Raw genomic sequence first — 26,376 nt, 5'->3', positions numbered from 1 at the left:
CATCTTGCAAGCGCATCTGCGGGCAAAATTCTCTCTTGGGGTTATAATATTGCGGTGGAATGCTAAATGAAGGAGAGGTTGGTCTTTTCATACACGAGAGAGAGAGAGAGAGAGAGAGAGAGAGAGAGAGAGAGAGAGAGAGAGAGTGTTCAGACGTGACGCAGTAGCGAGGTAGAAAGACGTGTCGTTTAATTTCTTGTACATGCTTTTGAGAAAGATTTTTCATATATATATGCACACACATGTGTATGTATATATATATATATATATATATATATATTATATTATATATATATATATATATTATATTATATATCGTAAATATATGGAAGAAACATATGTGCACGTATAACAGATCGAGAGAGAGAGAGAGAGAGAAGGAGGAAAGGTTTGAGAGGGAGATGAGAGAGAGAGAGAGACAGAGGAGACAGAAAGAGAGAGAGAGAAAGGATAAGCATTAATAATAATAATAATAGCTTGTGTGTGTGTATGTAAACAGTTACCATATTTGGGAGGAAACACGAGATATGTATAAAATCACAAAAAACTTCTCTCTCTCTCTCTCTCTCCTCAAGGGAACAACTGCAAGTCAAACGGAATGATATTTAAATCTATTACGCATCTGACAGGTCTGGATCCCTTGGCAGTTCACGTGGTATGGATTTCTATTTATTTGTTTTTCGACTTTTACTCTTTTTTTTTTTTTTTTTTGACGCAAAACACGATTCGGAGCATAGGTCGGTCCCCTGGGAGTGTTGTAGGTTGTGGAAATTGTTTGTGGTTGTGATTTATTGATTTTTTTTATATAATTTTCTTTATGTATTTTCATATATTGTTGAAAGTTCTAGTTTAATAACCCAAGGGTAAATATTTTCGAATATTAAGAGTCCAGGTTAAAGACTAAAAAAAGTTAGGAAGTCCTCTTATAAAGATTAATTTTTTAGATTAAAAGAGTAGTTAAACTTAAAGTTTTTAAAGGAATTTATTTAAGTCCCTTTATTATGTTAAAGGCCTTTTGGTAAATAACTTTAAACTTCATATTAAAAACACAAAACCCTCTTTTAAAGATATAAAATTAGACAAACCATAAAACTTTAACAAAAATATATAAAAATACAATCCCTTCTTTAAAAATATAAAAATACTAACCTTCCTTTAAAAAATAAATAAAGCATATAAATCCTCTTTTAAAAAGATATAAAAATTACAAACCCTCCTTTAAAAATTGACAAAAAATACAAACCTTCCTTTAAAAAAAAATTATAATAAATACAAACCCTCTTTAAAAAAAATTATAATAATTACAACCCTCCTTTAAAAAAAGGACTAACCCTCCTGTAAAAGCGATGAAAAATACAAAACCTCCTTTAAAAAAATATAAAATACAAGCCCTCCTTTAAAGAAAATGTAAAATACAAACCCTGATTTTAAAAAAATGTAAAATACAAGGCCCCCTTTCAATGAATATACGAAAAAAAACTACAAACCCTCCTTTAAAAATGCTAAAAAATACAAACCTCCCTTTAAAAAAATATCAATAATAATTCCTTTATCTTAAAAGATTACTTAAGTAAAACCTCGCCAAAGAATAGGCCTATAGTTGCCTCTATAAGGCCCAACCAGAATTCTCAAAAGAATTTTTGTCGGCAGGACGCCCAACTGAATCTACTTCTCTCTTTTACATATTTAATTTGACTAATGGAATTTTCTTCTTCATTGGTCACGCGTTGCTCACAGAGAGAGAGAGAGAGAGGAGAGAGAGAGAGAGAGAGAGAGAGAGAGAGAGGACCCTTTTTCTCTCTCTCTCATTCAGGTTCTGATGAGATGAAATTCTGACATGTGTACAAACAGCTTCACCTTCATATAAAGACTTTGACTGGATTGAACTGCTGCTGCTGCTGAGAGAGAGAGAGAGAGAGAGAGAGAGAGAGAGAGAGAGACTTTCCCTCTCTCCTCCCCCTGGTAACACGAAGGAGAAAATTGATTTCCTCTGCATGGTTGACTAACTAAGATTGAAGAAACGGAACCCACTTTCAATCTTCCTTTGCCAAAGATTGCTCAGGAAGTTATGGAGGCAGACAGACAGACAGACAGGCGGCCGAATCTGGTGGGAAAAGGAGCTGGCGACGGGGGTGGCATTCATTCATTGCTTAAGTTTAGTAGACTAACAATTTAATATCCCTAGACAACTGACGTTACTTTTTGTTAGAACAATTTCAATGTATTTTGTTTGTTAGTGAACAGAGTAAGGTGCCGTTGACCCTGGTATGTGTGACGCCAGATGACATATAATCAGTCAACAATCAGTTGATATAAATATATATATTTTCTATGCCAATTCAACTTGATTAATATCAAATGTTACAGATATTCATCACAAGAATTTTCAATCAGTTTTCTAAGTTGCACAAAATAAATTGTAACAAAATGATAATATTTATTCAACTGTTGGGAAAGTGAATTCATAGCAGTATGTCTGATTTTGTTATTGAAAATATAAAACAGGTCATCGAGAGCTTTCTGCTTTATATATTTTAAATAAAATCAAACACACTACTGTGGATTTACTTTCCAATTTATTGACTCATGTGATTATGGATTTTCTTTGTATTCAACTTTTCATATCAACAAGTAGTCTTATGCATACAAAACACCTTGTAATTCATACAAAGAGGGTTGTAAATTCACTGAGGAATGTCATTACTTCGAAGAAACAGAAGAGGGAGGGGCTGTGTTCCGTTGAAGCAATCTACAGAAACTTCAAATCGTCATCAGAAGTAGTCCGGAGAACTTCAACTTCAATCAAAGACTACTGCTTTCCACCCTCTGCGTGGAAAGATTATCATTTCCCTCCAGAAGGAGGATAATAATGAGGATTGTCTCCTCCCGAGGGAAATAAGCAATGGGGGCTCCACCTCCCCCCTTTTCCCCCCTCTTGCCGTCTAAGCCTTCCTTTGGCTGGTCTTAACACTCCACCCTCAGAGGTTCTGGCTCCCCTTGTAAGGCGCCTTCCACATCAAAGTTTGCACGCCCCTAAAGTTGCTTACGCTTCGGCGGATAGGCCGCTTGTGGCTCTATACTAGGGTAAATCATGGCATAAACATGTTGAAAACTTGTTGCCCACATGTTACCAACAGGTTGAAGACAAGTCAACGACATATTTGTAGCTCTAACATGTCCCCAACACATCACGAAGAAGCTGAATGTAAGTCAGCGAATCTATGATAGTTCTAACCAGCACTTCGGACGATCAATCAAGCATTTGGCAAAAACTTGTCCTCAACAGACAGTCATTGACTTATTGACAACGTGTTTGTGACACATATACAACAGATTGCCAACATGTCGACAACATAATTTATCGCATCGTAGAGACACCCTTACAAAGGCCTTTGGTGGAGAAGAGGCCCATTTTTAGACGACCCAACCAGGCGGGAAAATAAATGCGAATAAAGGTTCCGTCTTGAACCTCCCGTTCCGTAATGGTAATCCTGGGGCTTTCCTGCTATTCGGGAATAGAATGGCGGAAATAGAAGAGATAGGGGGGGGGGGGGGGGGAGCAGTTGGAGGGGGGGGGGGGGGGGGGGGGAAAGCCCAATGAAAATAGCAGAATAGCTCTTTAAAACTGCTTCTCTCAGACAGAAGAGAGACTCTTCTCTAAATTCATTTTTCCTCGTGGGACTTTTTATCTCTCTTTTTCCTTCTCTCACAAAACGCCAGGATGTATATAGTACTTTTAAGCTTCACGATTTTCTTTTATTTCCTCACGGATAATTGTCTTGATAGCTCTAATATATTATTATACAATGTGGCCTTTCAGTAAGAGGTGCCCACATCTGTGAGCTGATCGGAGGACTGACTAAAATAAAAGCTGCAGATAAGAAAGATGACGCTGGAAGAAGCATCATTAACGGAAGGTTGAAAGTACTTGTGTGTGTGTGTGTAGCATATGTATGTGCGTGTTTGTGTGTACATGTGTTTGTTTAAGGAGGAAGCCCATCTAACTAGAGAGAAAAAATCCGGTCAGCCTTGTAATTGGACATGATGCCGCGGTAGTTCCCGAAACGTCTGGGCGTAAAGTGTAAAAGTTTGCCTCTTGTTTCCTACTTATGTTTTCCTCTCCCCCTACCTCCTACCACCCCTCCTCCCCCTTCCCCCATCCCTCCTTAGACCCCCAAGAGGCCGCTAGGTCAGGTGATTATGACCACCACGATTGGTAATAAGTGTAATCATTCGGAGGAGAGAGGAGTGGGGGAGGGGTAGGAAGGAGCTTAATGGAAAGGCAGAGGGTCGCAGGTGGTTGGGATATATGACAGAGAGAGAGAGAGAGAGAGAGAGAGAGAGAGAAGAGAGAGAGACTACTTAGAAATTCCTGTGCAAACTTTAATGTAGAAACTTTACAAATTGTGAACAAATGCTTAGTAGTTCTTGTTTGTAAATGAGAGAGAGAGAGAGAGAGAGAGAGAGAGAGAGAGAGAGAGAGAGAGAGAGAGAGAGAGAGATTCTACTACTCTGGGGTGCAGAATAAAATTGTATAATACTAGAAAACTTTGTTATATAATTTGCATTCTTTTTTCTTGCGTTCTGTGTATGTGTGTGTGTGTGAGAGAGAGAGAGAGAGAGAGAGAAGAAGGAAATCTCTTTCCCTCTCTTATTTCCCCTTCACAGGACCTATAACCAACAGACCAAGATTTTGAACCAAACTTATAAAAGGAGCTAAGTTCTCTCTCTCTCTCTCTCTCTCTCTCTCAATCTCGGTGGAATTATGCTTTTCTTAACTTTGTCCATCACTTGGGAGAATTGATAGGGTCCCTGGGACCTATTCCTTTAGAATAGGAGGTCGTTGCCTTATGGTTAGTTATTTAGGGGCATGCTCTCTCTCTCTCTCTCTCTCTCCTCTCTCTCCTCTCTCTCTCTCTCTCTCTTCTCTCTCAACCAAGGGTTCTATCATATGTGTTAGCAAAACAGCATCTGGTCTTTAGAGCTTAAAATGTATTATTGTAAACTAATTTCCATTTCTCTCTCTCTCTCTCTCTCTCTCTCTCTCTCTCTCTGTAACCAATTAAGGAGTATTTGAATGAGACCAGAAATGCTGAGTCGGCAAATGAGAAATTCCTATTTGAATTAAGGATGACGAAAGGGGCTCCGACCTTAGGACCCTCAGTAGGTTTGGCACTTGACACAGTTTTGACACTCGCTTGACACTTGTTTGACACATGGCACACTGAGGGGTGCCATCCTGACACGCTGCTGGAAGTTCTGGCACTCGTCACGCGAACTTATCAGTTTTTTTATGTGTTTGGGAGTTTACGTGTTTTATATAATATATATATATATATATATATATATTGATATATATATAATATATATATAGAGAGAGAGAGAGAGCAGAGAGAGAGAGAGAGAGAGAGAGAGAGAGAGAGAGAGAATTAAAAAATAATAATAATAAAACAAATTCATAAGACGATACATTCACTTCCAATTTAATATGCAAGCCTCGCACATATGCGTATGTGTGTGTATTTGCGCGTCCGCTTGCGTACGCATATCGAACGAATGTGAGGTAATATATTATAAAGGACTTTCTTGTCCCGTAAATTTTATAAGCAAGACGTTTTTAATCCCGTAAATGTTTTAAGCTGAACTTCCTTCATTTGCATAATACTTATATATGCTAACAAGGGTATCTCTCTCTCTCTCTCTCTCTCTCTCTCTCTCTCTCTCTCTCTCTCTCTCTGGTGTAGATTCTTCGTTTTGATACACGGGAAACTGTCAACTGTCATGTGATGTATTGATAAATTAGACTCTTGATTTATTACAGATGTATTGAATTCAGATTCTTCACTAAAACCTTATAAATATTATAAAGTATTCTGAATAATATTTTCTGGCTATTAATTACGTTGTCGCATCCTGAGTATTTATGAAAGTCACTTTGAAATATTCTAGAATATTTAAAAGTAATATCTCTTACCTAAAATATCAGCAAAATATAGGAATAAATTCCTTTTTAAATTTTAATTTTACAAACCAGCCTAACCAAAGTTTCCCTTCATGTTTGAAGACAAACTCCCATAGCGAGAGAGAGAGAGAGAGAGAGAGAGAGAAGAGAGAGAGAGAGAGAGAGAGAGAGGGAGCTTGTGAAATTACAGTAACAAACTCGCAGCCACAGATATTTCTTAACATACTTAACTTCGCAATACCATTTCTTTTTGAAAAAAAAGATTATATACAATTAAGAACAAACAACAAAAGCAACCCTTTGGTTGTGAAGTTATAACAACAACGTCACTCTCTGTATTAGTCCATTTGTTGTTGAGATAAAGGAACCTGGGACAAACGGTGGTCTATTCGTATAATACACAATCTGTATGGACAGACTAGGGCCTTTTAATGCGTTATTTGTATGCATCGACCCCAAATTGAATGTTTAAGTGTGGGTGGAGAGAGAGAGAGAGAGAGAGAGAGAGAGAGAGAGAGAGAGAGAGAGAGAGAGAGAGATTCTTTTGATCCAGTAATTTGAGTGTTACTGACCAACACATTTTTATCTTGATATTGTTGGTATTAAAACACATTTTAAGAAGATATTCAGAAGGAGAGAGAGAGAGAGAGAGAGAGAGAGAGAGAGAGGAGAGAGAGAGAGAGAGAGAGAGAGAGAGAGATGCTGGAATTGCAATAGACAGAGAGAGACACTCTTAACCAAGAAATATCTAGGGAGAAATGGGAGGTAATTTGACAGAAAGTAGCCAGGGGGTGGGAGAAGACATCAAAGTCCATCTACACTTTCCTTGCTGTGCATGTGAGTTCATGTGTACGTATCTATGTACACACGTACACCACAGCGTACACAGCCCATCCACGTCACGTACACATGTCCCTGGAGTGTAAATGACAGAGAGAATAACAATCACAAATCAATAACAATCACAAATAAAGGACAAACAAAAGCTTTGCTCCGATGACAAGACTGGCCAGCTCATTTCTATGAAACGTTAAGAGCAATTAGCAGCAATTAGTGTCTGGCTTAATTGCTTTTATAGTGCTCATTACTTATACTCTTTGGGGAGTAGGGGGGAGTAGAGGGGGACAAGGAGTAGATTGGTAGGGAGTAGAGGGAAGTAGAAGGATCTCCAGGAGTTGAAGAAGCCCCCTAGGAGTAGATTGGTAGCGAGTAGATGGGAGTAGAAGGACCTCCAGGGTTGGAGAGTCCCTAGGAGTAGATAGAAAAGGGAAATTTATAGGTGGAGTAACAGTGGAGTGGTTGAGTAACTGGGATGAGATACAAGACCAAGGTGGAACACGGAAGAGGTGGTAGTAACCGGAGTAACAGGGTGGGTAGGAGTAACAATTAATTAAGAGTGCAAATACAATGAGTATTGTGCTGAAGTGAGTAACAGGACCACGGGATTAATTAGGGAGTAACAGAAGAAGGCTTTAGAAAACATGGAGTAACAGAAGACTCTGGAGTACAAGGAGTAATAGGGAAAGGACTAGGAGTACATGGAGTAACAGAAAAAGGCTGTAGAGTACAGGGAGTAATGTAAGAAGGCTTTGGAGTTAAGGGAGTAACAGAAAGAGGCTTTGGAGTACATAGAGTAACAGAAGAAGGCTTTGGAGTACAGGGAGTAACAGAAGAAGGCTTTGGAGTACAGGGAGTAACAGAAGAAGGCTTTGGAGTACAGGGAGTAACAGGAGAAGGCTTTGGAGTACAGGGAGTAACAGAAGAAGGCTTTAGAGTAAAGGGAGTAACAGAAAGAGCCTTTGGAGTAAAGGGAGTAACAGGAGAAGGCTTTGGAGTAACGGAGTAGCCTTTGGAGTATATGGAGTAACAGGAGAAGGCTTGGGAGTAGTGGGAAGTAACAGGAGAGTAGTATACCACCCAAGCAATATCAGTGAATTAAAGAATCTTTTGCTCTCGCGAGGAGAGAAATGTAGATGAAGTGAGAGAGAGAGAGAGAGAGAGAGAGAGAGAGAGAGAGAGAGAGAGAGAGAGAGAGAGAGAGAGGATTTAGACTTTAGGCTTAGGGAACCCCCCTCCAACCCCGCCCCACAATAATTTAAAGCCCCCTTTTAGCTGTTTCCTAATTTTTTTTCTAAACAAGAAGATTCATTGGCGCCATAAACCACTCTGCCCTTGCAATCAGATATTATACATTTTTATCTTTTTTGGTTTGATTTTTCTTTTCGATTCTCGTTCGTTGCCATTATGCAAATGATGGATGTCAGGTGATTGATGCTCTCTCTCTCTCTCTCTCTCTCTCTCTCTCTCTCTATATATATATATATATATATATATATATATATATATATAGATATATTATAATGTGTATAATATATATATATATAATATATATATATATATATATTTTATATATATAATATATATCCCTATAGTATATACCCTTGTTTTTCCCATATCTCTCTATCATTGTCAAGTCTACATTTCTTTCATTTTTTCCAGATTTCATTGTTCCTCTCTCTCTCTCTCCTTCGTGTGTGCACCTATAAATATCATCCATCATTTATGTATGAAAAAAATGATTTTGTTTATAATTCCTTACAATGCGACTATATTAATTCATATTTGTTCTTCCCCAGGTAAGATGGCGTTGATGTAGATGTGAAATTATACAATGGAGGTGAGTATGAAAACCACTATTAACTGGTAGGTTGTCAGTCTACCTGTTACTAAGAAATCGGATGCATTGTTGACTGCTAGTCTGCTAGGGCATGATGAATACGGATTTTAGACGCATTCACTGCGGTGATAAGTTTGCGTAAGCAATAAGTGAATTTGGTGTCGATATGGAAAGTGGTTTAGACTCGGTTATAATGATCAAATTTTGTGGGAAATGTGTTAAAATCAGTCACAGATCTCTCTCTCTCTCTCAGCAAGCCATTCACATATACGTAATGTAACTTATACTGCTTATTTTAAACTGGGCACTAATACTCTATTAATAGTCAGTACCCAGTCACCTAAGGACCCCAACTCTGACCAAGATTTCACAAATTTATTAGCTTTTTGGTCCAATTTCGTGGAAATAAGACCCTTTCCTACATTCCTGCCATTCCACGCGTCCCAGACGGGACGGTACGCAAACAGGGAGGTTATTGACTCACCCAGTAACTCACCCAGTCTCTCAAGTGACTCGATGAGTCATCTCCCCCGTCCGGGCGGATGAGAAAAGGACTGAAATACCAGCGGCTATTTTGTACCGTCTTCCCTGTTGCTGAGTCAGTCTCTTTGGCAAAGATTCGGAAAAGCCCAATTTTCCTTGGAAATCTTTAGTTAAACGTTTGTAATTTCCCCAGTGACTCACGAGTCTTCATAGACTCACTTGCGGGTGAGTGAGTGACTCAGCCATGTGGCCGGGGAAGTTGCTGAACTTCACGATTCCTCGATCACAACTTCACAAAATCATAAGTGACTGGAGACAATAAGTGAGTGGTGTTTCATGGTACTACTACTCATCTTCAGAGGAAGAGGAGAGAGAGAGAGAGAGAGAGAGAGAGAGAGAGAGAGAGAGAGAGAGAGACGTCTGCTGCTGTAAAGCGAATAACAGCAGCAGCAGTAGCAGGCAGCTGCACTACCAACAGCCTTATAAACAGCGTTCCAAATCTGCTGTTGTTCAAGATGTCTTTCTATAGGGAACTATAGTCTATGTCCTTTCTACTTGATAACGGTGTTTCAAATGATGAATATAAAGAGAGAGAGAGAGAGAGAGAGAGCGAGGGCTAGTTACCTGGCCAGTAACAGCACAAACAGCCCCAGAAACAGCGTTCAGGAGCTGCTTGCTGTTTAAAATAACAGTCAGCAGGGGACTGTTTTTAGTCCTTCGCTGCTTGAGAGAGAGAGAGTGGGAGAGAAAGAGAGAGAAGTTAGAGAACCAGTTCCTCGTGGGTCGTAGGAGAGAGAGAGAGAGAGAGGTGTGACACACACACACACACACACACACACACACAACAGACAACAGACATTCCTTACCATCACCAGAGCTGAGGAGTTCAATCTCTACTCTACAGTGTTGGTCGGTATGCCTTCCGCAGAGGAGGGCGGTTGTCTTAGTGTTGTGGACTTTATAACAGACGACCGTTACGTTCTGACAGACAGTGACGATGGGGGATTTAACGTACCTTCGGAGAGGATTCCTCTGTTACAAGGTAGATGAGATTTAACGTTCCAAAGGGCTACTTTATAGAGTAATTTTAGGCCTAAGTGAAGGTATATATAGCCATCCCGTGCTGTTGCTTAGGAGTGATGTCTCCTAAATGTACTACTTATATTTCGACGTATGTAAGTGAATTATAATTATAATCTTATAATTAAAATTAAATATTGATGATTAACCGTTGTGACGTGTTATTAGCTGCTTGACAAAGACGGGAAATTCTTGGACAATGTTGTCACAACTTAGGAAGTGTTGTAACTCGCATAGTTAGTATCCTGTTGAAATTATATGTGGACCTATATTAGTGAATTGTATCATTATAATCGCATAATTAAAGTTAACTGTGATTAATAATCAACCTTAGGACGTGATCTTAGCTCTACAAAGACAGGAAATTCTATTACAATGTTGTAACAACCAACAAAGTATTGTAACTTTAAGTGATGTCCCCACTTTTTATATATATTTCGTCTTTGTTAGTGAGTTATTTTATTATAATCGTATAATTAAAGTCAAATATAATTAAATAATTAACCTTAGGACGTATTATTAGCACTACAGAAAGCACAAACTTCTATAACAGAGTTGTAACAATTTAGAAAGTGTTGTAACTGCAGTTTTATTTAGGCTTATAAAAGTGAACCAGATCATTATAATCGTATATTTAGCGTTAGATATAATTAATAATGAACAGTTAGTGAGTGTTATTAGCTCTACAGAAAGCAGAAACTTCTATAACCATGTTGTAACAACTAACAAAGTGTGTAACTTTCAAATACTGAACAAATGTTCGTGAAGAACATGAACACAAAGACCAATTTATGAATTAGAGAAAGTGATGAAGCGAATTTGCAGATTTTGCAGAAGATAAAAATAATACAAAAATGATTCCTTACTTCTGAGAGAGAGAGAGAGAGAGAGAGAGAGAGAGAGAGAGAGAGAGAGAGAGCACGCGTGTTCGTTAAGTAGGCGAGGCCCTTTTGTGCATCCTTACAATGTATATTATTATTAATTTGTAAAGTGGGTCTTTATACTTTTATTTATTTAATTTCTTCTTCTTCTAGAAAGAGAGAGAGAGAGAGAGCACTCCCTCAAATCTCCACCACAAGCAATTGCTTGCCAAGCATAATTTCATCTCTCTGTGGAGGAATGCATTACTACAACGCGCATGCGCGGTTTGTTATAACGGTCGTTTTGTAGTGGAAACACACTGTTACTCCTTTTCGTTGAGTTTGTGTATGTTTGTGTAATTGTGAATTGTGTGGGTTAAGTTACTTAGGGTGACTTGGGCAGTTACCGATGTAGACTGGTTTGTGCTCTCTCTCTCTCTCTCTCTCTCTCTCTCTCTCAAATATTATTATTATTATTATTGATATACCCAACAGTTCAAGGTCACACCTCGAACTCCATTGAACTAGTGTGGGTGAATCTCTCTCTCTCTCTCTCTCGTCCTGTTGGTTGTGGAATGGGCGTAGATGGGCGTGGCCTTCAGAAAGGGAAGTGGGCGGGAACTATGTAGGTTGAACAATACTGAACTCGCTCCAGGTTAGTCTCTCTCTCTCTCTCTCTCTCTCTCTCTCTCATCTCCTCTCGTCTCGTCTCTCTCTCTTCTCTCTCTCTCTCTCTCTCTTCCTAATATCTTCTGTTTTAGGGTATTGCTGGTCGATGATTATTTTGCTTCTCTCTCTCTCTCTCTCTCTCTCTCTCTCTCTCTCTCTCTCCAAATGTTAATAATTCCTTTGTTATTGTCTGAAAACCTTCATTGTGGCGCTGCTAAGTTTGCGTCCCCTCTCTCTCTCTCTCCTCTCTCTCTCTCTCTCTCTCTCTCTCTCTCTCAAGGGCTCTTAGCATTGTGCAGTTGAAATGTATGCTAATAATTGTCCCATTGATCAGCGTGGGTCAGGAGAGAGAGAGAGAGAGAGGAGGAGTGTGTGTGTGAATTTGAATAACTATTTTTGTCTCGTTTGAATTTTTACAAAATAACAGCGTACCTAAATACAGGAATATATTTTTATGACTATTTACCAACATTTGAAAGCAAGACCACTCGTGTGAGTGTGTTCGTCTGTCTCTTGTCTTTGTTAAGTGAGGGGAGAGAGAGAGAGAGAGATACTCCTTTTTCTTTCGATTTCCTTTTAAATACTTATGGGTTCTAATTTCCAATTTCAAGATGGCACTGCCCCTCACAGACTTTCAGAATTGGCAAGAAAGAAGGCATATACATAGCATTGTCCCTCAAAAACCATCAAAACTTGGTAAAAATGGGTCCCCTTTGCTACAAAACCTTCAGAATTCGCAAGAGTGAAGGCCTCTTTTGAACCCTCGTCCTTTCATAAACCTTGCAAAATTGGTAGAAATGGTTCTCTCATGCCAAGAACCATCATAATTGACAAAATAATGAAGGAATTTACTGCGCTATTGTCCATAAACCAAAAATTGGTAAAAATGGGGCCCCTGTGGTGCTAAAAACATCAGAATTGACTATTTTGCAGTTTTATTGCCCTTCACAAACAAAACCTGTCAGTAATGGCCCCTATAATGTCCTTCACTAACTGAATTAGCTCAGAGGACCTTCCTCTGGCAGGATTTAGGATTTACACCCTCTATAGGACCCCCTAGGACCATTCCTCCAGTACCAATTCTAAACGTAGCCCAAGTCTCTGGGAAATAAAGTGTCCTTTTTTGTAAGAGGGAATAAGCCAACAAAATTAAGTCTAAGGATACCGATGGACCCTCAGAAATTAGCCAAGGATACATGAGGACTTTCACAAGTTGCCAAAGACACGTAGGACCTTAGAAGGGGCAAGAAAAGAAAAAAGGCCGGACTTTTGACACTAAATTTTGTGACGTTTGGGAAGAACTGTAGTTGAAAGAGACACTTGTATGGTCTGGTCTGCTCAGTTCTCTAGAGGTTGATTGGATTAAGTTTTGATTAGATTGGGATTAACTTGAGATTTATGAGGAGAGTGAAAGAAAGGGAAAGGGAGAGGGGAGAAAGGAAGAGGATTACTTTCAGATTTATGAAGACAGGGAGAAAGAAAGAGAGGGAGGGATGGAGAGAGAGACACACACAGTAATGTTGAAGGGACTGGATTATCAGATGAGATCTTGACGTAGAATGTGATTTGTGTTTCGTCTGTCAGACATATTGGTGATATGTCTGGAAAAGAGAGAGAAAGGGGTGGACTTAAACAACAAAATTTCCTTCATTCCAGAATTTGACAATTTTAAGCATTTTATTTGGAAAGATCTAATTGATCTAATTATCATTAGATCAAATAATGGTCTGGCCTTCAAGTTTTACCTTTTGTAAATTTGTGTATTTACAAATATTAATTATTTACAAATATTAATTTACAAATATAATTATTTGTATTTAATCATCTTAACACAAACATCGTGAAATTGTGTAATAGGTATTTCACAAAACTCTAATTTCCCTCCAATTCTAATAATGGTATATTTGTGGAACCCTGTAGGGTGACAATATATATATATATATATATATATATATATATATATATATATATTATATATATATATATATATTCCAAATATTTGATATTTGTGTTTGTGTAAAAACACAGTTGGGACTTGTCAGTTCGTGAATTGTGGTCTGAGTCCTGACTCTTAGAGTCTTCTTAGTATACAGAGACTCACTCCAGACTTCCAGAGGTTTAATAGTAGACTCCCCCAGTTAGGTAATGGTGTTGTTTACAGTTTTGGCTTGGGAATTTGTGAATTGTGAAGATTCCTTTCAGATAAAAAAGACCTTCTGGTTATGGGTATGAGTCTCTGACTCCTAGAGGCTTCTAAGTATACAAAGACTCCATTGGACTCCTCAGTATAGACTCAACCAGTTAGATAATGGTTTGTATACAATTTTGCCTGGTGAACCGGGGGAAGAACTCCTTTTCACAAAAAAGAAAAAACCATCTGGGGTGGGTGGATTCCCATACTTCCTAGAAGGGCTTCTTTAGATATTACAAAAGACTCCCTTAGACTCCATCTGGTTGGAACTTCCTCAGTTATAGACTCAAACTTGAGCTTAGATATGGTTTGTACGTGTTCAGTTTTGGCTTGTACATTTGTGAGTTGTGAAGACTCCTACCACGAAAACGCCATTATATGTGTGTGAGACCCCGACTCATAAAGGCTACTTAGTAGACAAAGACTCACTCAGTCTACCATAGACTCTGAGGCTTATTAGAAAGACGTCCCCCATCAGATATTGAATGGGAGGTTAATGCAAATCTCTTGAAAGTGTGATTTCATATCGATTAGCGACATATCCGTCATTTTGAAGGGTGAGGGGGCATAGGGCCAGGTTTTACACTCCTCCCTGGGTAGAAGGGGACACATGGGTCCCTTTTTATGGAAGGTGGGGATATCCTGGATCCCTTTCTAGGGCTATAGGGAGTCCCCATAAGGGGCCAGGGTTATCTGAAGGACGTGGCAGGATGAACAGTGGAGTTCAGGAGTTTAGGTTTTGACTCTCTCTCTCTCTCTCTCTCTCTCTCTCTCTCTCTCTCTCTCTCTCGTTTAATACACTGTGCGTCTATTCGTCCATGATGATAATAATAACGTTGATAATTATAATAATAATAATAGTTCCAGAAGAGAGAGAGATAGATTTTGAATGTATTAATATTGACAGTTGTATATAAGAAAGAGAGAGCAAGGTTTGTTATAAGAAATATACTGAGAGAGAGAGATTCATTAAAAGAAAGAAAAATAGTTAGATAGAGAAACAAAGATAGAGAGAGAGAGAGAGAGAGAGAGAGAGAGAGAGAGAGAGAGAGAGAGAGAACAATTTATAGAGCCAGTTCTCACAGACACCGACAGTAAGGATACCGTCCCCAGAACATCCTTAAAAGGAAGTCTTATTGATAGGCCTAACCAGAAGGATTTTAGTATCCTCGTGATAATCCTGCGCCATCTACAAGTAGGAGGAGGAGGAGAAGGTTGAGGGTCACCTCAACCCTTGGGGATTGAGGGGAAGCCTCCCCTAACCTTTTCAAATGTTTAATTGGAAATGATTTGGAGAAATTCTTAAGGAAATTTTGCTATAGATGTTGACAGGTCGGCGTCTCTCTCTCTCTCTCTCTCTCTCTCTCTCTCTCTCTATCATTTCAGTGAACGTGTGTGAGCATACGTACGGGGTATTAAGAACTGGGTTACTTACTAAATCTCTCTCTCTCTCTCTCTCTCTCTCAGGAAAAACTGATAAACGTACAGTTGAAAAAGGCTACCTACCAACCCACAGTCTCTCTCTCTCTCTCTCTCTCTCTCTAATAAACACGACGTGGACGAAATTAAAAAGCTTTTTCATGTTATACGCCATAAAATATTTCATTACCACAATAACAAGCGTTGGTGGCTTACGCCCTTATTGTACTACGAACCGTGGGTAGATACATATATCGTGTAAATATTTGTATCTATGTATTTTTGAAAGATATATTTATTTTTATTTGTTTTGTTCAGCAGAATTTATTTATTTGAATATTTATTAAGCAATTGATTTAACTTTATATTTCATTTTTCCATTTATTAAGTTATTTATTTACAATGTGGTACTACAAATCTCGTTTGTGAACTGTAAATATATTTAAATATTTTCTTTACTTTTGTAATCAGTATTATTAGATCTCTCTCTCTCTCTCTCTCTCTCTCTCTCTCTCTCTCTCTCTCTCTCTCTCTCTCTCTCCTTTGTCTATAATGAATAATTCCCATTATTGAAGGGAGTTTTTCTAATCATTTATGATATATTTCACATTTAAATCATTTCTCTCTTCTCTCTCTCTCTCTCTCTCTCTCTCTCTCCTCTCTCTCTCTCTCTCATATTCCCGTTTCATTTCATTTGCATATAGATAACCTTGGCATATTGGTAGCGTTGCATAAGATTGCAACTCCATGATTAAATGCTTATTGGTTTGGTTTTTCGAAGTATGGTGAAGATGATAGTGTGCAACACACACACACACACACACACACACACACACATATATATATATATATATATATATATATATTATATATATATATATATATATATATATATTCCCCAATTTTTCTAAAATCGATGAACTGACCTCGAAAAAAGACAATCAATATTTACAATAAATATATCGGTTAAATACATCAGTTAATTTGAAAGACTCTCTCTCTCTCTCTCTCTCTCTCTCTCTCTCTCTCTCTCTCTCTCTCTCTCTCTCAAATTAAATTATCTGTTTTTTACAACTTCAAAAGATTAGCTGACTCTGTTGTTGTTGATATTCTATTTGTATTTTGTTCGGTGTCATTATATCCATTAATATTTATGATTTAAAGTTATTTAAGATTACTTATCTGTTTACAGTTTGTACGATTATTCTTAATCTGTATTTAAGAAATATATATATCTATATATATTATATATATATATATATATATATACAAATATATATATATAGATATATATATATATATATATATTAATTACTCATATATATCTAATAAATTATCAATTGTTTATCACGTCTCACAACATACCTCCACAGTTTTCAAAATATAAAAATATCATATATATAAAGATATAATAAGTTATATAAAGATTTAATTTATCAGTCATATATCACAATTATAAATCATTTATCATTATTTATCACAATTTACACAATATCCCTCCCACAGATTTCACAATATACAAAAATTACACCCTAGTTATATGAAGATATTATATTCAGTCATGTATCTCAATAAATTATAAATTTATCACATTTATTTATCACACTATTTATCACGGTATCCCTCCCAAAGATTTCATAACAATATAAAAAAAATTACATTTTAATTTATATAAAAATATATTGTCATGTATCTCAATGAATTATACATTATTTATCAAATTTATTTATCACAGTATACCTCCCAAAGATTTCACAATACAAAACAAAAAAAACTTTAATTATATAAAGTTATATCTCAATAAATCATAAATTATGATATCACATTTATTCATCACATTATTTATCACAGATTTCACAATAATATATCTGTTGTTTCTGAGAATTATTTCTCGTCTTATCAACCTCTTATTATCTGATCAACTTCCCGACAGATAAAATAAAATAGAATAAAAAAAATATGTAAAAATCTGCTATCAGCGTAAGGGAAGGGATATATCGGAAGTCTTATCAAGTGTCAAGATTTGGGGGGGAGGGTTTGGGGGGGCTTTGAATTTTAGGGGGATTAGGGTCAGGAAGAGATTGTTTATATCCCACAATAGTGATAAGACATCTTTCAGTATTGTCGTGGCTACTGTTGTGAGCTCACATTCTCAGAGACAGAGGGACCTGTGGGTATAGTGACGTGGGCGAAAGATTGTGTGAAATATTGTGAAAGTATTGTGAAAGACTCCTATGTACACTTGAGAATATTGTGCACAATTTCTATAGTGATTTTGAAAATTTAAACTTTACCAAAACGGGCATCTTTAGGCTGCGTCGACGAGTGGGTATAGTGACGTCGGCGAAAGAATGTGTGAAATATTGTGAAAGTATAGTGAAAGACTCATATACACTTAGGAATATTCTACACGATTTCTATAGTGATTTCCCAACTTATTAAAAATTATATTTTTAGGCTGCGTCCGCAAGTGGGTATAGTGAAGTTAGAGAAAGATTGTGTGAAATATTGTGAAACTATAGTGAAAGACTCCTATATGCACGTGAGAACTAAATATACAATTTCTGTAGTGATTCTAAAACGTTGAAAATTATATTCTTCGAGGCTATATATCTTATGGATTAGTTTTAAAAAATTAGATATTAATCTTTGTAAAAATCTGTGATCATCTTACTCGGGAATTCTCTTTCTGCTTCCGTTTTCCCATAACCTTCCCGTTTCTTAAAGAAGCAGGTTCATTCGGCTTCATAATTACGTCCTACTTCCCCCTCCCGTCGGCATCCACATTAAAGAAAACTGAATCTTATGTATGCGCTCAACCAAATTCATATGCTAGTTGCAGGAAACATGACTTATTTCTATGTACAATTATTTGCCATCCTTGGTTCTCAAAGCAGAGGAAGTCCTACCCAATTTAAAAGTGACGTTTTTCGGTCAGTCATATATACCGGATGTGACTCACGTTGATCACGTTGACTCTTCCTAAGTCATTCTAAAAGATACTTGACTCTAAGTTGCGTATGTCGAGATAATCATTGAAGCGTGGGTCTCTCTGATCGCTGTCTTAGAGCTCCTCAGGTCTCACTGGGACCCGTAACCGCTCAGGTCCTTTGTTCCTTTGTAACTGGAACCTCTAAAGTTCACTTTTTATTTTATTTATTTATTATATTTTTATTTATTTATCTTTTTTTTCTGATAACTGATCTCCTCTTTCTGTATTGCCTTTTATCCTCTGTATGATAACTGTAATGTTCTTTGGAAGCTTGAATTTCAAGTCAGTGGCCCCTGTAGGCTTGTTCTATAGGGTTTTATAATAATAATAATAATAATTAATAATGATAATAATAATAATAATAATAATAATAATAATAATAATAATAATAATAATAATAATAATAATAATAATAATAATACAGGGCTGCTATATACCAGCTTATCTAAAGAGAAATTTTGATGTGAGTTCAGGAAACTGTATTCTGTATTAGGTGATAACATCATTCATTCAAAATAAATAAAGCTTTACCACTTGACAAAATTCAAGTGCTTTGTCTCGAGTAGTTTTGCAGTTCGTACGATACGTGTTTTGACTCCAGCTCGTGCGTAGAAGAATTTATAAGTAATTGGAGTCTCCCTTTCCATTTTATAAGTTCTTGAGACTTACCACTTTATATATAAGTACTTGATAAGCTCCTTTTCTAAAGGAGAAAGTATATATAAGTTTAAATCAAATTTACTTAGTATTATCGCTTTTTTTTAGGGGAAAGTACTTTATAAGTAGTTAGAATTATCTCTGTATAGGGGAAAGTACTTTATAAGTAGTCAGAATGATCTCTTTCTAAAGGAGAAAGTACTTTATAAGTAGTCAGAATCATCCCTTTCTACAGGTGAAAGTAGTTTATAAGTAGTCAGAATCAACATTTTCTTTAGGGGGAAAGTATTTTATAAGTAGTCAGAATCAACCCTTTCTTTAGGGGAAAGTAATTTATAAGTAGTCAGAATCAACCTTTTCTTTGGGGGAAAGTAGTTTATAAGTAGTCAGAATGATCTCTTTCTAAAGGAGAATGTACTGCACAAGTTGCCAATTTTATAAGACACTATACAACTCTCTTGGGAGTAAGCATGACTCAGAATTCAACCTTGCTGGAGACTGCTTAAGTACGCCACAAAACTGCCATTTGCCAAACACGCAATTCCTTCGAAAGGATTTGGCGTCGATTGGTGAAACAGTTTCCAGGAAGAGGTTTATCAGAGGCCCCTGATAAGAGCTGATCCCACCCCCCCTAATCCTGTACCTTAATCCGAGATTGCTACAGTGACCCGTATTCTGTAAACCTCTGTACATTAACCTAGTCTCTGGGTGTTAGATTGTAGCTACTGGGGAATAATTTTATGTGTATGAAGTGCTTTCGTGTCCCAGAGGCAGTGGTGTATACTGTATACATTCTGTATACCTGTATTTTTGTGTTGATTGAGAGATGTTACAGGGAAATGTTCGCTTGTAGAGTGTTTGTACTTTCGTAGACTTACGTTGAAATTTTTGGCAAAATTGCTGATAGTTTGTACCCCAAAGTACAGATGCCACTCTCTCTCTCTCTCTCTCTCTCTCTCTCTCTCTCTCTCTCTCTCTTCAATTCAAGTGTCCTATGTCCCATTTATATGTCCATTCTTTGATCAGTGTCCCCTTACTGACATAGTCACTCTTGCTGTGCCCACTTCTTGATACATTCACTCCGCCTTGTGTCCATTTTTATAAGTGTCCATTCCATTTCCAAATGTCCCATTTTCTAAGATATCCACTCCCAAGTGTCCCTTTATTCTAAGATGTCCACTCCCAAGTGTTAATACTTCGTCTAAGATGTATACTACTACTCTTTAAGTGTCCTTTTTCCTAAGCTTTCGACTGCCAAGATGTCCCTTTTGTTAAGATGTCCTCTCAAAAATGTCCCTTTTTCTAAGATGTTCATTATAAACGTCCTTATTTCTAAAATCTCCATTACCAAGTGTCCGTTTTCTGAGATGTCCACTTATAAGTGTCCATTTTTTTGTAAGATATGCACTTTTAAGTGTCTCTTTTTTTTGTAAGATAGCCACTTCTAAGGTCCTTTTGTTGTAAGATATCCACTCCCAAGTGTCCCAAAAAAGTGTCCTTTTTTGTAAGATATCCACTCCTAAGTGTCCCAAAAAAGTGTCCATTTTTTGTAAGATATCCACTCCTAAGTGTTCCCCCCCCCCCCATCCCCCCCCCCCAAAAAGTGTCTATTTTTTGTAAAGATATGCACCTTCTCAGTGTCCCTTTTTTGTAAGATAACCACTTCTGGTGTCCATTTTTTTCTAAGATATGCACTCCTGAGATGTCCCTTTCCCAACATATCCACTCTACAGCGTATCTCCCCTTCGAAATGCCCACCCCCCTCCCCCCCTCTCACGTTTTGACGCGCATGCGCGGAAGTTAATCGCTCGACGAATGCAGACTTGAAGGGTCAGGTGTTATCTCTGTTATCAGTTTGTTTGGGTTTCTCTCTACCAAATCTTGTTGACTTTCTGTGTGTGTGTGTGAGATTCAGAGAGAGAGATTGAGAGAGGAAGAGAGAGCAGAGAGAGAGAGAGAGATAGATTTTGAGATTCTGAGAGAGAGAGAGAGAGAGAGGATCTGGCAGAATTGAGCTTTAATTCGTCTATGTTTGTGGTTGAGGGAGAGAGAGAATATGGTAGATTTGAAATTGGTTCGTGTGTTTGTGAGAGAGAGAGAGAGAGAGAGAGAGAGAGAGAGAGAGAGAGAGAGAGAGAGAGAATTCTAGCTGTATTACAACAATTCCAAATATCTTTTAAAATTGACACATTTTTACGAAATGCAGTAAAATATAAGCTAAACACTCCATTATTATTATAAGTTAATTACGCGCGTATCTTTATAATTGTATGTATCTGTATAATTAACAACTACCTACAATCCTTGCAGTGTTATTAACAACCAGTGATAGGTGTCTGTCGAGGTTACAAATCGGTCACCCACAAGTGAACTGAAAACATTTAGAGACATGTAGCCATATTACAACGTCTTCAAGACACGTCGCATATTGTCTTAAAGACTGAAACAAGGTGTTGAGTCTTGAGTCTTCATTAAGATGTCTTAGGACCTAAACTATTAAACCTTAAGTCTGCGTTGACTTTTAAATGAGGAACATGACGCGAAAAACCCAGAGGAGTTTTGTGTTGACTCCCACCAGCCTCAGTCACTTCGACTCTGGGAAAAACGGCCGTTTCTTGACCTTTATCTCCAGGGCTTTGGATAAGGTGCTCTCAAGGAGCAGGTGTCACAGGTGTGACGAAAGTGACTGCATCTGTTGGAGATACAGCAGGTGAAGAACGACTTTTATCAGAACTTTGTAATGTTTTGGAGTTTGAGAAATTAAAAGACTTTTTTTCTAAGTTTTTATTACGAAAACTACTTTAAATCAGAACTTTGTAATGATCTGGAGTTGAGAGATTGAAAGAATGTAATGTTTTGGAGTTTGAGAAATTGAAAGAACCTTTTTTTTCTAAGTATTTATTACGAAAACTCTACTTTAAAATAACTTTAGAGCTTTCCAATGTTTGTGGTTAGGAGATTTTTCCAATATTTTTTATTACAAACACACTTCTTAGAACTCCAGAACTGTGTAAGGTTTGTAGTTAAAATACCAAACGACCTTTTCCTATTTTATTATTAAACTCTTAAATATGAAGGCTGAACAGTTAAGAGGAATACACAGGAAGGTAGAGAATAATGAATTCTGGGTATTAAGCATGTATTTGGTATACTGTAACTCATATCTATTTACTGTAGTAGGTACATTATTTCATTGTAAAGAGCTATGTTCCTTATATTTTGTACACTCCAACCATTAAATCTTTTAATTTAAGACTTACAGTGTGTCCACACCACAGCAAAGCATGTCTGAAACATGTTGGCAACTTACTGCATATGTATATAAATAAGTTGAAGACAAGTCAGCCCCTTAAGTGGGGAACAAGTGCTGGATAACCTCTTAAATGCTGGTTAAGACTACAATTGAGTTGTAAATTTGTATTCAACATGTTTGTGACAAATTGGTAACATGTTGACAAGTTGTTGACTTGTAATAAACATGTTTGTGACAAGTTGGTAACATGTTGACAAGTTGTTGACTTGTATTCAACATTGTGACAAGTTGGTAACACATTGACAAGTTGTTGACTTGTATTCAACATGTTTGTGACAAGTTGGTAACACGCTGACAAGTTGTTGACATATCAACATGTTTCGTGACGAAGTTGGTAACTGTCGTCAAGTTGTTGACTTGTATTCAACATGTTTGTGACAAGTTGGAAACATGTGCATGACTTGTTGACAACATTTTTTTTTTTTAATTCTTGGAAAATTCTTCAACTAACATGTCTTTTTCTTTGTCTTTCCGCAGAAGAGATGGTGTCGCTGACAAGCATATGGCAAGTGTGGGAGAGCCAAACGTCACACTCCTTAGAGCAGGTCCTAGAGCAGGTGACCGCAGTCAGCCACCACAGTACGCAGGAACAGATCACCACCACCACCACCACCACCCAAACGACATCCCAATCCTCTCCGGCGGGAGAAGAAAGAAGTACCCCGATTCCTCTGGCATCGCTCAACCTCTCAACAACAAATCCTGGTCCATCTACTCCCTCATCGACGTTAACGAGCACCTCCTCTCCTCCTCCTCCTCCCCCGACGGAGAGCCCTCCCCCGCTCCCCCTCACCCACCAGAAGCAGCAGTACCTGTTGTCGGACTACCCGAAACTGCTTTCGCGTACGACCACAGCAGGGAAGAAGAGGAGGAATCCCAGCGGGACTTCTTCTTCTGCAGCAGCAGTAGTCTTGGGCGGGAGGACGACCTCACCCACGACCTCCGTGGTGGAATACGACGCCCCTGTGGTGAGGACAGCCTCCTCTCCGACAGCCTCTTCTGCAGCAGCCACCAGGGTACGACCATGCTAATGACACAGGACCTAGACCTAGCCAGCAGAAGCAGCAGTAGCAGTGGAGCTGGCGAAGAGGGCATGATGATGATGCACGTGGCCAATGCCTCCCCACAGGCTGCTTCTACAGCTACCCCCACAGCTAACACACCTACCACGCCTGCGCAGAACTACCACCCTCACTTTCTTCACCATCACCACCAGTATCTCCACCAACAACACAATAACCTTAACGACTGCTCCTCCTCACCCTCGGCCCACCGCTTCAACACCTCCTCCTCCTCCACTAACTCCTCGTTAGCCTCCTCCACCCACAATAACAACAACAACAACACTAACACTACCTCCTCCTCATCCTCTTCCTCAATGACCACCGCCTCACCCTCAGCTGGTGTGTTGTCTCCGTCCTTCCAGTTCGACTATGATGATGGTGGCGGGTCAGAGGTTGACGATAACTACCAGGTAGATTTTTAAAGGCCTTTCTACTAACGTTTCTTTTTTTTTTTTTAACTTTTCTCTCTCTTGTTGTAGTGCCTGTTTTAAACTGTGGTTGTTGTTTTGGCCCCGCCCCCTTTTTTCATATTGCGTTTGCTTGGCATTTCAAGTCCTGTCGTTTCAGTTTAAATCTTGAAAGAAGTAACTCTCTCCCTCTTTAAACTCCCTCTGGTTATTGCTTGACATTTTAAATCATAAAATAAACAAGTAACTCTCCCTTTCAAACTACCTATAGTCGTTGCTTGACATTTTAAATCCTGAAATAAACATGTAAGCCCCTTTTTAAATTTGACATTTTAACTCCTGCCATAACCAAGAAATCCCCTTTTTAAATTTGACATTTTAAATTTTGACAAATATGTAATCCCCTTTTTAAATTTGACATTTTAAATCCTAAAATAAACATGATTTCCCCTTTTTAAATTTGAGATTTTAAATCCTGCAGTAAACTTTTAATCCCCTTTTTAAATTTGACATTTTAAATCCTGAAATAAACATGTAATCCCTTTTTAAATTTGACATTTTAAAACCTGCAATAAGCAAGTAATCCCCTTTTTAAATTTGACATTTTAAATCCTGAAATAAACATGTAATCCCCTTTTTAAATTTGACATTTTAAATCCTGAAATAAACATGTAATCCCCTTTTTAAATTTGACATTTTAAATCTTGAAATATGTAACCCCCATTTTAAATTTGACATTTTAAATCCTGAAATAAGCAAGTAATCCCCTTTTTAAACTCTCTCTAGTTATTGCTTGACGTTTTAAATCCTTTAGTAAATATGGGGTATAGTAACCTCCCCGTTTAAACTAGCCGTACCCTGACACATTTTAAATCCTGAATTAAACAAGTAACTCCCTTTTTTAACTAAGCCATTACTTGACATTTTAAATCCTAAGATATATAACTCCACCTTTTTAAACTAAGCCATTGCTTGACATTTTAAATCCAAAAATAAATAAGTAATCCCCCTTTTAACTTTCACATTCTAAATCCTGAAATAAACAAGTAATCCCCTTTTTAAATCCATATAATCTTCACCTCATCATTTTAATGCGATTAATTAAGACATTTTTACACCTACACCTTTGAGTTAGTATAATTTTTTTTTATAAGATTTTATCTGCATGTTTTTGGTCAGTGTGTTCAAATCAAAGTATTTTGTCATGCACGAATGTTAGCAATGTTATATTCATTTTTCCATCGTTTGACGAATGTTTGGTGTTAAGATGTTCTATTTTAATTGTTTTTCTTATATGTTTATTATGACATTTAATCTAGATATTAACTAGTATCGTAATTTTAGTGTTATCCAGTTGATGCTAATTTTAACATCCTTATAGTTAGCTGGTTCCAGACTCTCTCTCTCTCTCTCTCTCTCTCTCTCTCTCTCTCTCTCTCTCTCTCTCTCTCTCTCTCTCTCTGTAAGGCAACAGCTGTTATGGTTGAGGAGGTCAATAACCTTGGTTAACAGTTCAGTCAAAGTGAAAAGCAATTGATGACATAACTCTAGACTTAGTCTCAATCCCCCAAAGAAAGCTTTTATTACGGTAAAGTGAGCAAATAAAGCTAGCTCACTTGAAGGAAGCGGAGTACTATACTATAACCCGAGTGGTCTATCTTCAACTTGAGTCAAGCCCCCTTCGGGAAACATGAAAGAAAGTGGAGAAATCCCTGGTTCAAATGTGACGAAGATAAGACGAAATCTGTCTGATTACAGATCTTGTATATCTCTTTATCCGGATTTATTTGGGATTTATGAAGCCTGCTTGATTATTATTATTATATCAGGCTCTCTCTCTCTCTCTCTCTCTCGTAATATCTGGCACTTTTTCTGGGTTTGGTTCATAATATCTTTTGTAACAATGGCGTCTCACAGTCTTAGATCATAGACTGAGAGTTGGTCTAATATTGCTGATGGTTGGTGCTGAGAGAGAGAGAGAGAGAGAGAGAGAGAGAGAGAGAGAGAGAGAGAGAGAGAGAGCTTTGTCCTCAAAGGCACCAGGTCCTTATTTGAAAAGAGTGACTCACTCCCCAGGACCTGTAGACCGATGGGGGTGGGATGTCCTAGACTCATATGTGTCGCTGGCTTAAAGAAACCCCTCTCTCTCTCTCTCTCTCTCTCTCTCTCTCTCTCTCTCTCTCTCTCTTGTACACACAAACACCTGTAGAGTCACCTGTCCGTAAGAGACCGTTTAATACTAATATAACCTTGTGTTTTATCGATATATTTATACGTGAAATTAAGGTAAATGATAAGTCTATTCAGATAGCGGTGTATATTGTTTGTTTTTCACTAAACAAACAATAAACAAACGGTTCAAGTCCCATAAGGTCTTGCTTGGGTAAACAACCTTTGGACAGCAGTGAATGGGGGGGGGGGGGTGGGGGGGGGGGGGGGGGGGCGGTTGGGGGAAGGGCCCTGTTTGTGTCTTAGTGTTTGTGACAGCAATCATCGCCGGTCATCAGTCATGTCTCCTTGTTCAAACATTCACAAACATTTTGAAGCTTTCTCGTCAATTCTTCATTTAAATATATACATCCCCTAGGCCTAGAGCACAGGA

General features: G+C 37.8%; 2 protein-coding genes across 4 annotated transcripts in view; one reads left to right on the top strand and one right to left on the bottom strand.

The window, feature by feature from the left end:
- Positions 1-7,411: 7,411 nt before the first annotated feature.
- LOC135205142 (salivary glue protein Sgs-3-like) lies at positions 7,412-9,368 on the bottom strand. The gene is made up of 2 exons (XM_064235506.1): positions 9,342-9,368; positions 7,412-7,789 (listed from the first exon to the last, which is right to left on the bottom strand). Exons 1-2 carry the CDS (start codon positions 9,366-9,368, stop codon positions 7,412-7,414), a joined length of 405 nt encoding a protein of 134 aa, XP_064091576.1.
- A 640-nt stretch (positions 9,369-10,008) lies between these two features.
- Positions 10,009-26,376, top strand: part of LOC135205058 (protein sprint-like) — a 28,825-nt gene continuing 12,457 nt past the window's right edge. The window contains exons 1-3 of one of the 3 annotated variants that reach the window (XM_064235328.1): positions 17,492-17,511; positions 21,301-21,700; positions 22,781-23,777. In XM_064235328.1, the coding sequence (XP_064091398.1) occupies positions 21,516-21,700; positions 22,781-23,777 (1,182 nt within the window). In that variant the 5' untranslated portion in view covers positions 17,492-17,511; positions 21,301-21,515. Of the gene's footprint in view, positions 10,165-17,491; positions 17,512-21,300; positions 21,701-22,780; positions 23,778-26,376 lie in introns of those variants that run through there. The other 2 variants (XM_064235331.1, XM_064235329.1) reach the window with 2 other exon arrangements.

Source organism: Macrobrachium nipponense, chromosome 48, assembly GCF_015104395.2.
Source record: "Macrobrachium nipponense isolate FS-2020 chromosome 48, ASM1510439v2, whole genome shotgun sequence".
Taxonomy (NCBI): Eukaryota; Metazoa; Arthropoda; class Malacostraca; order Decapoda; family Palaemonidae; genus Macrobrachium; species Macrobrachium nipponense.
Note: the sequence above shows the minus strand (reverse complement) of the source record. Positions and strands in the feature narration are given on the sequence as shown.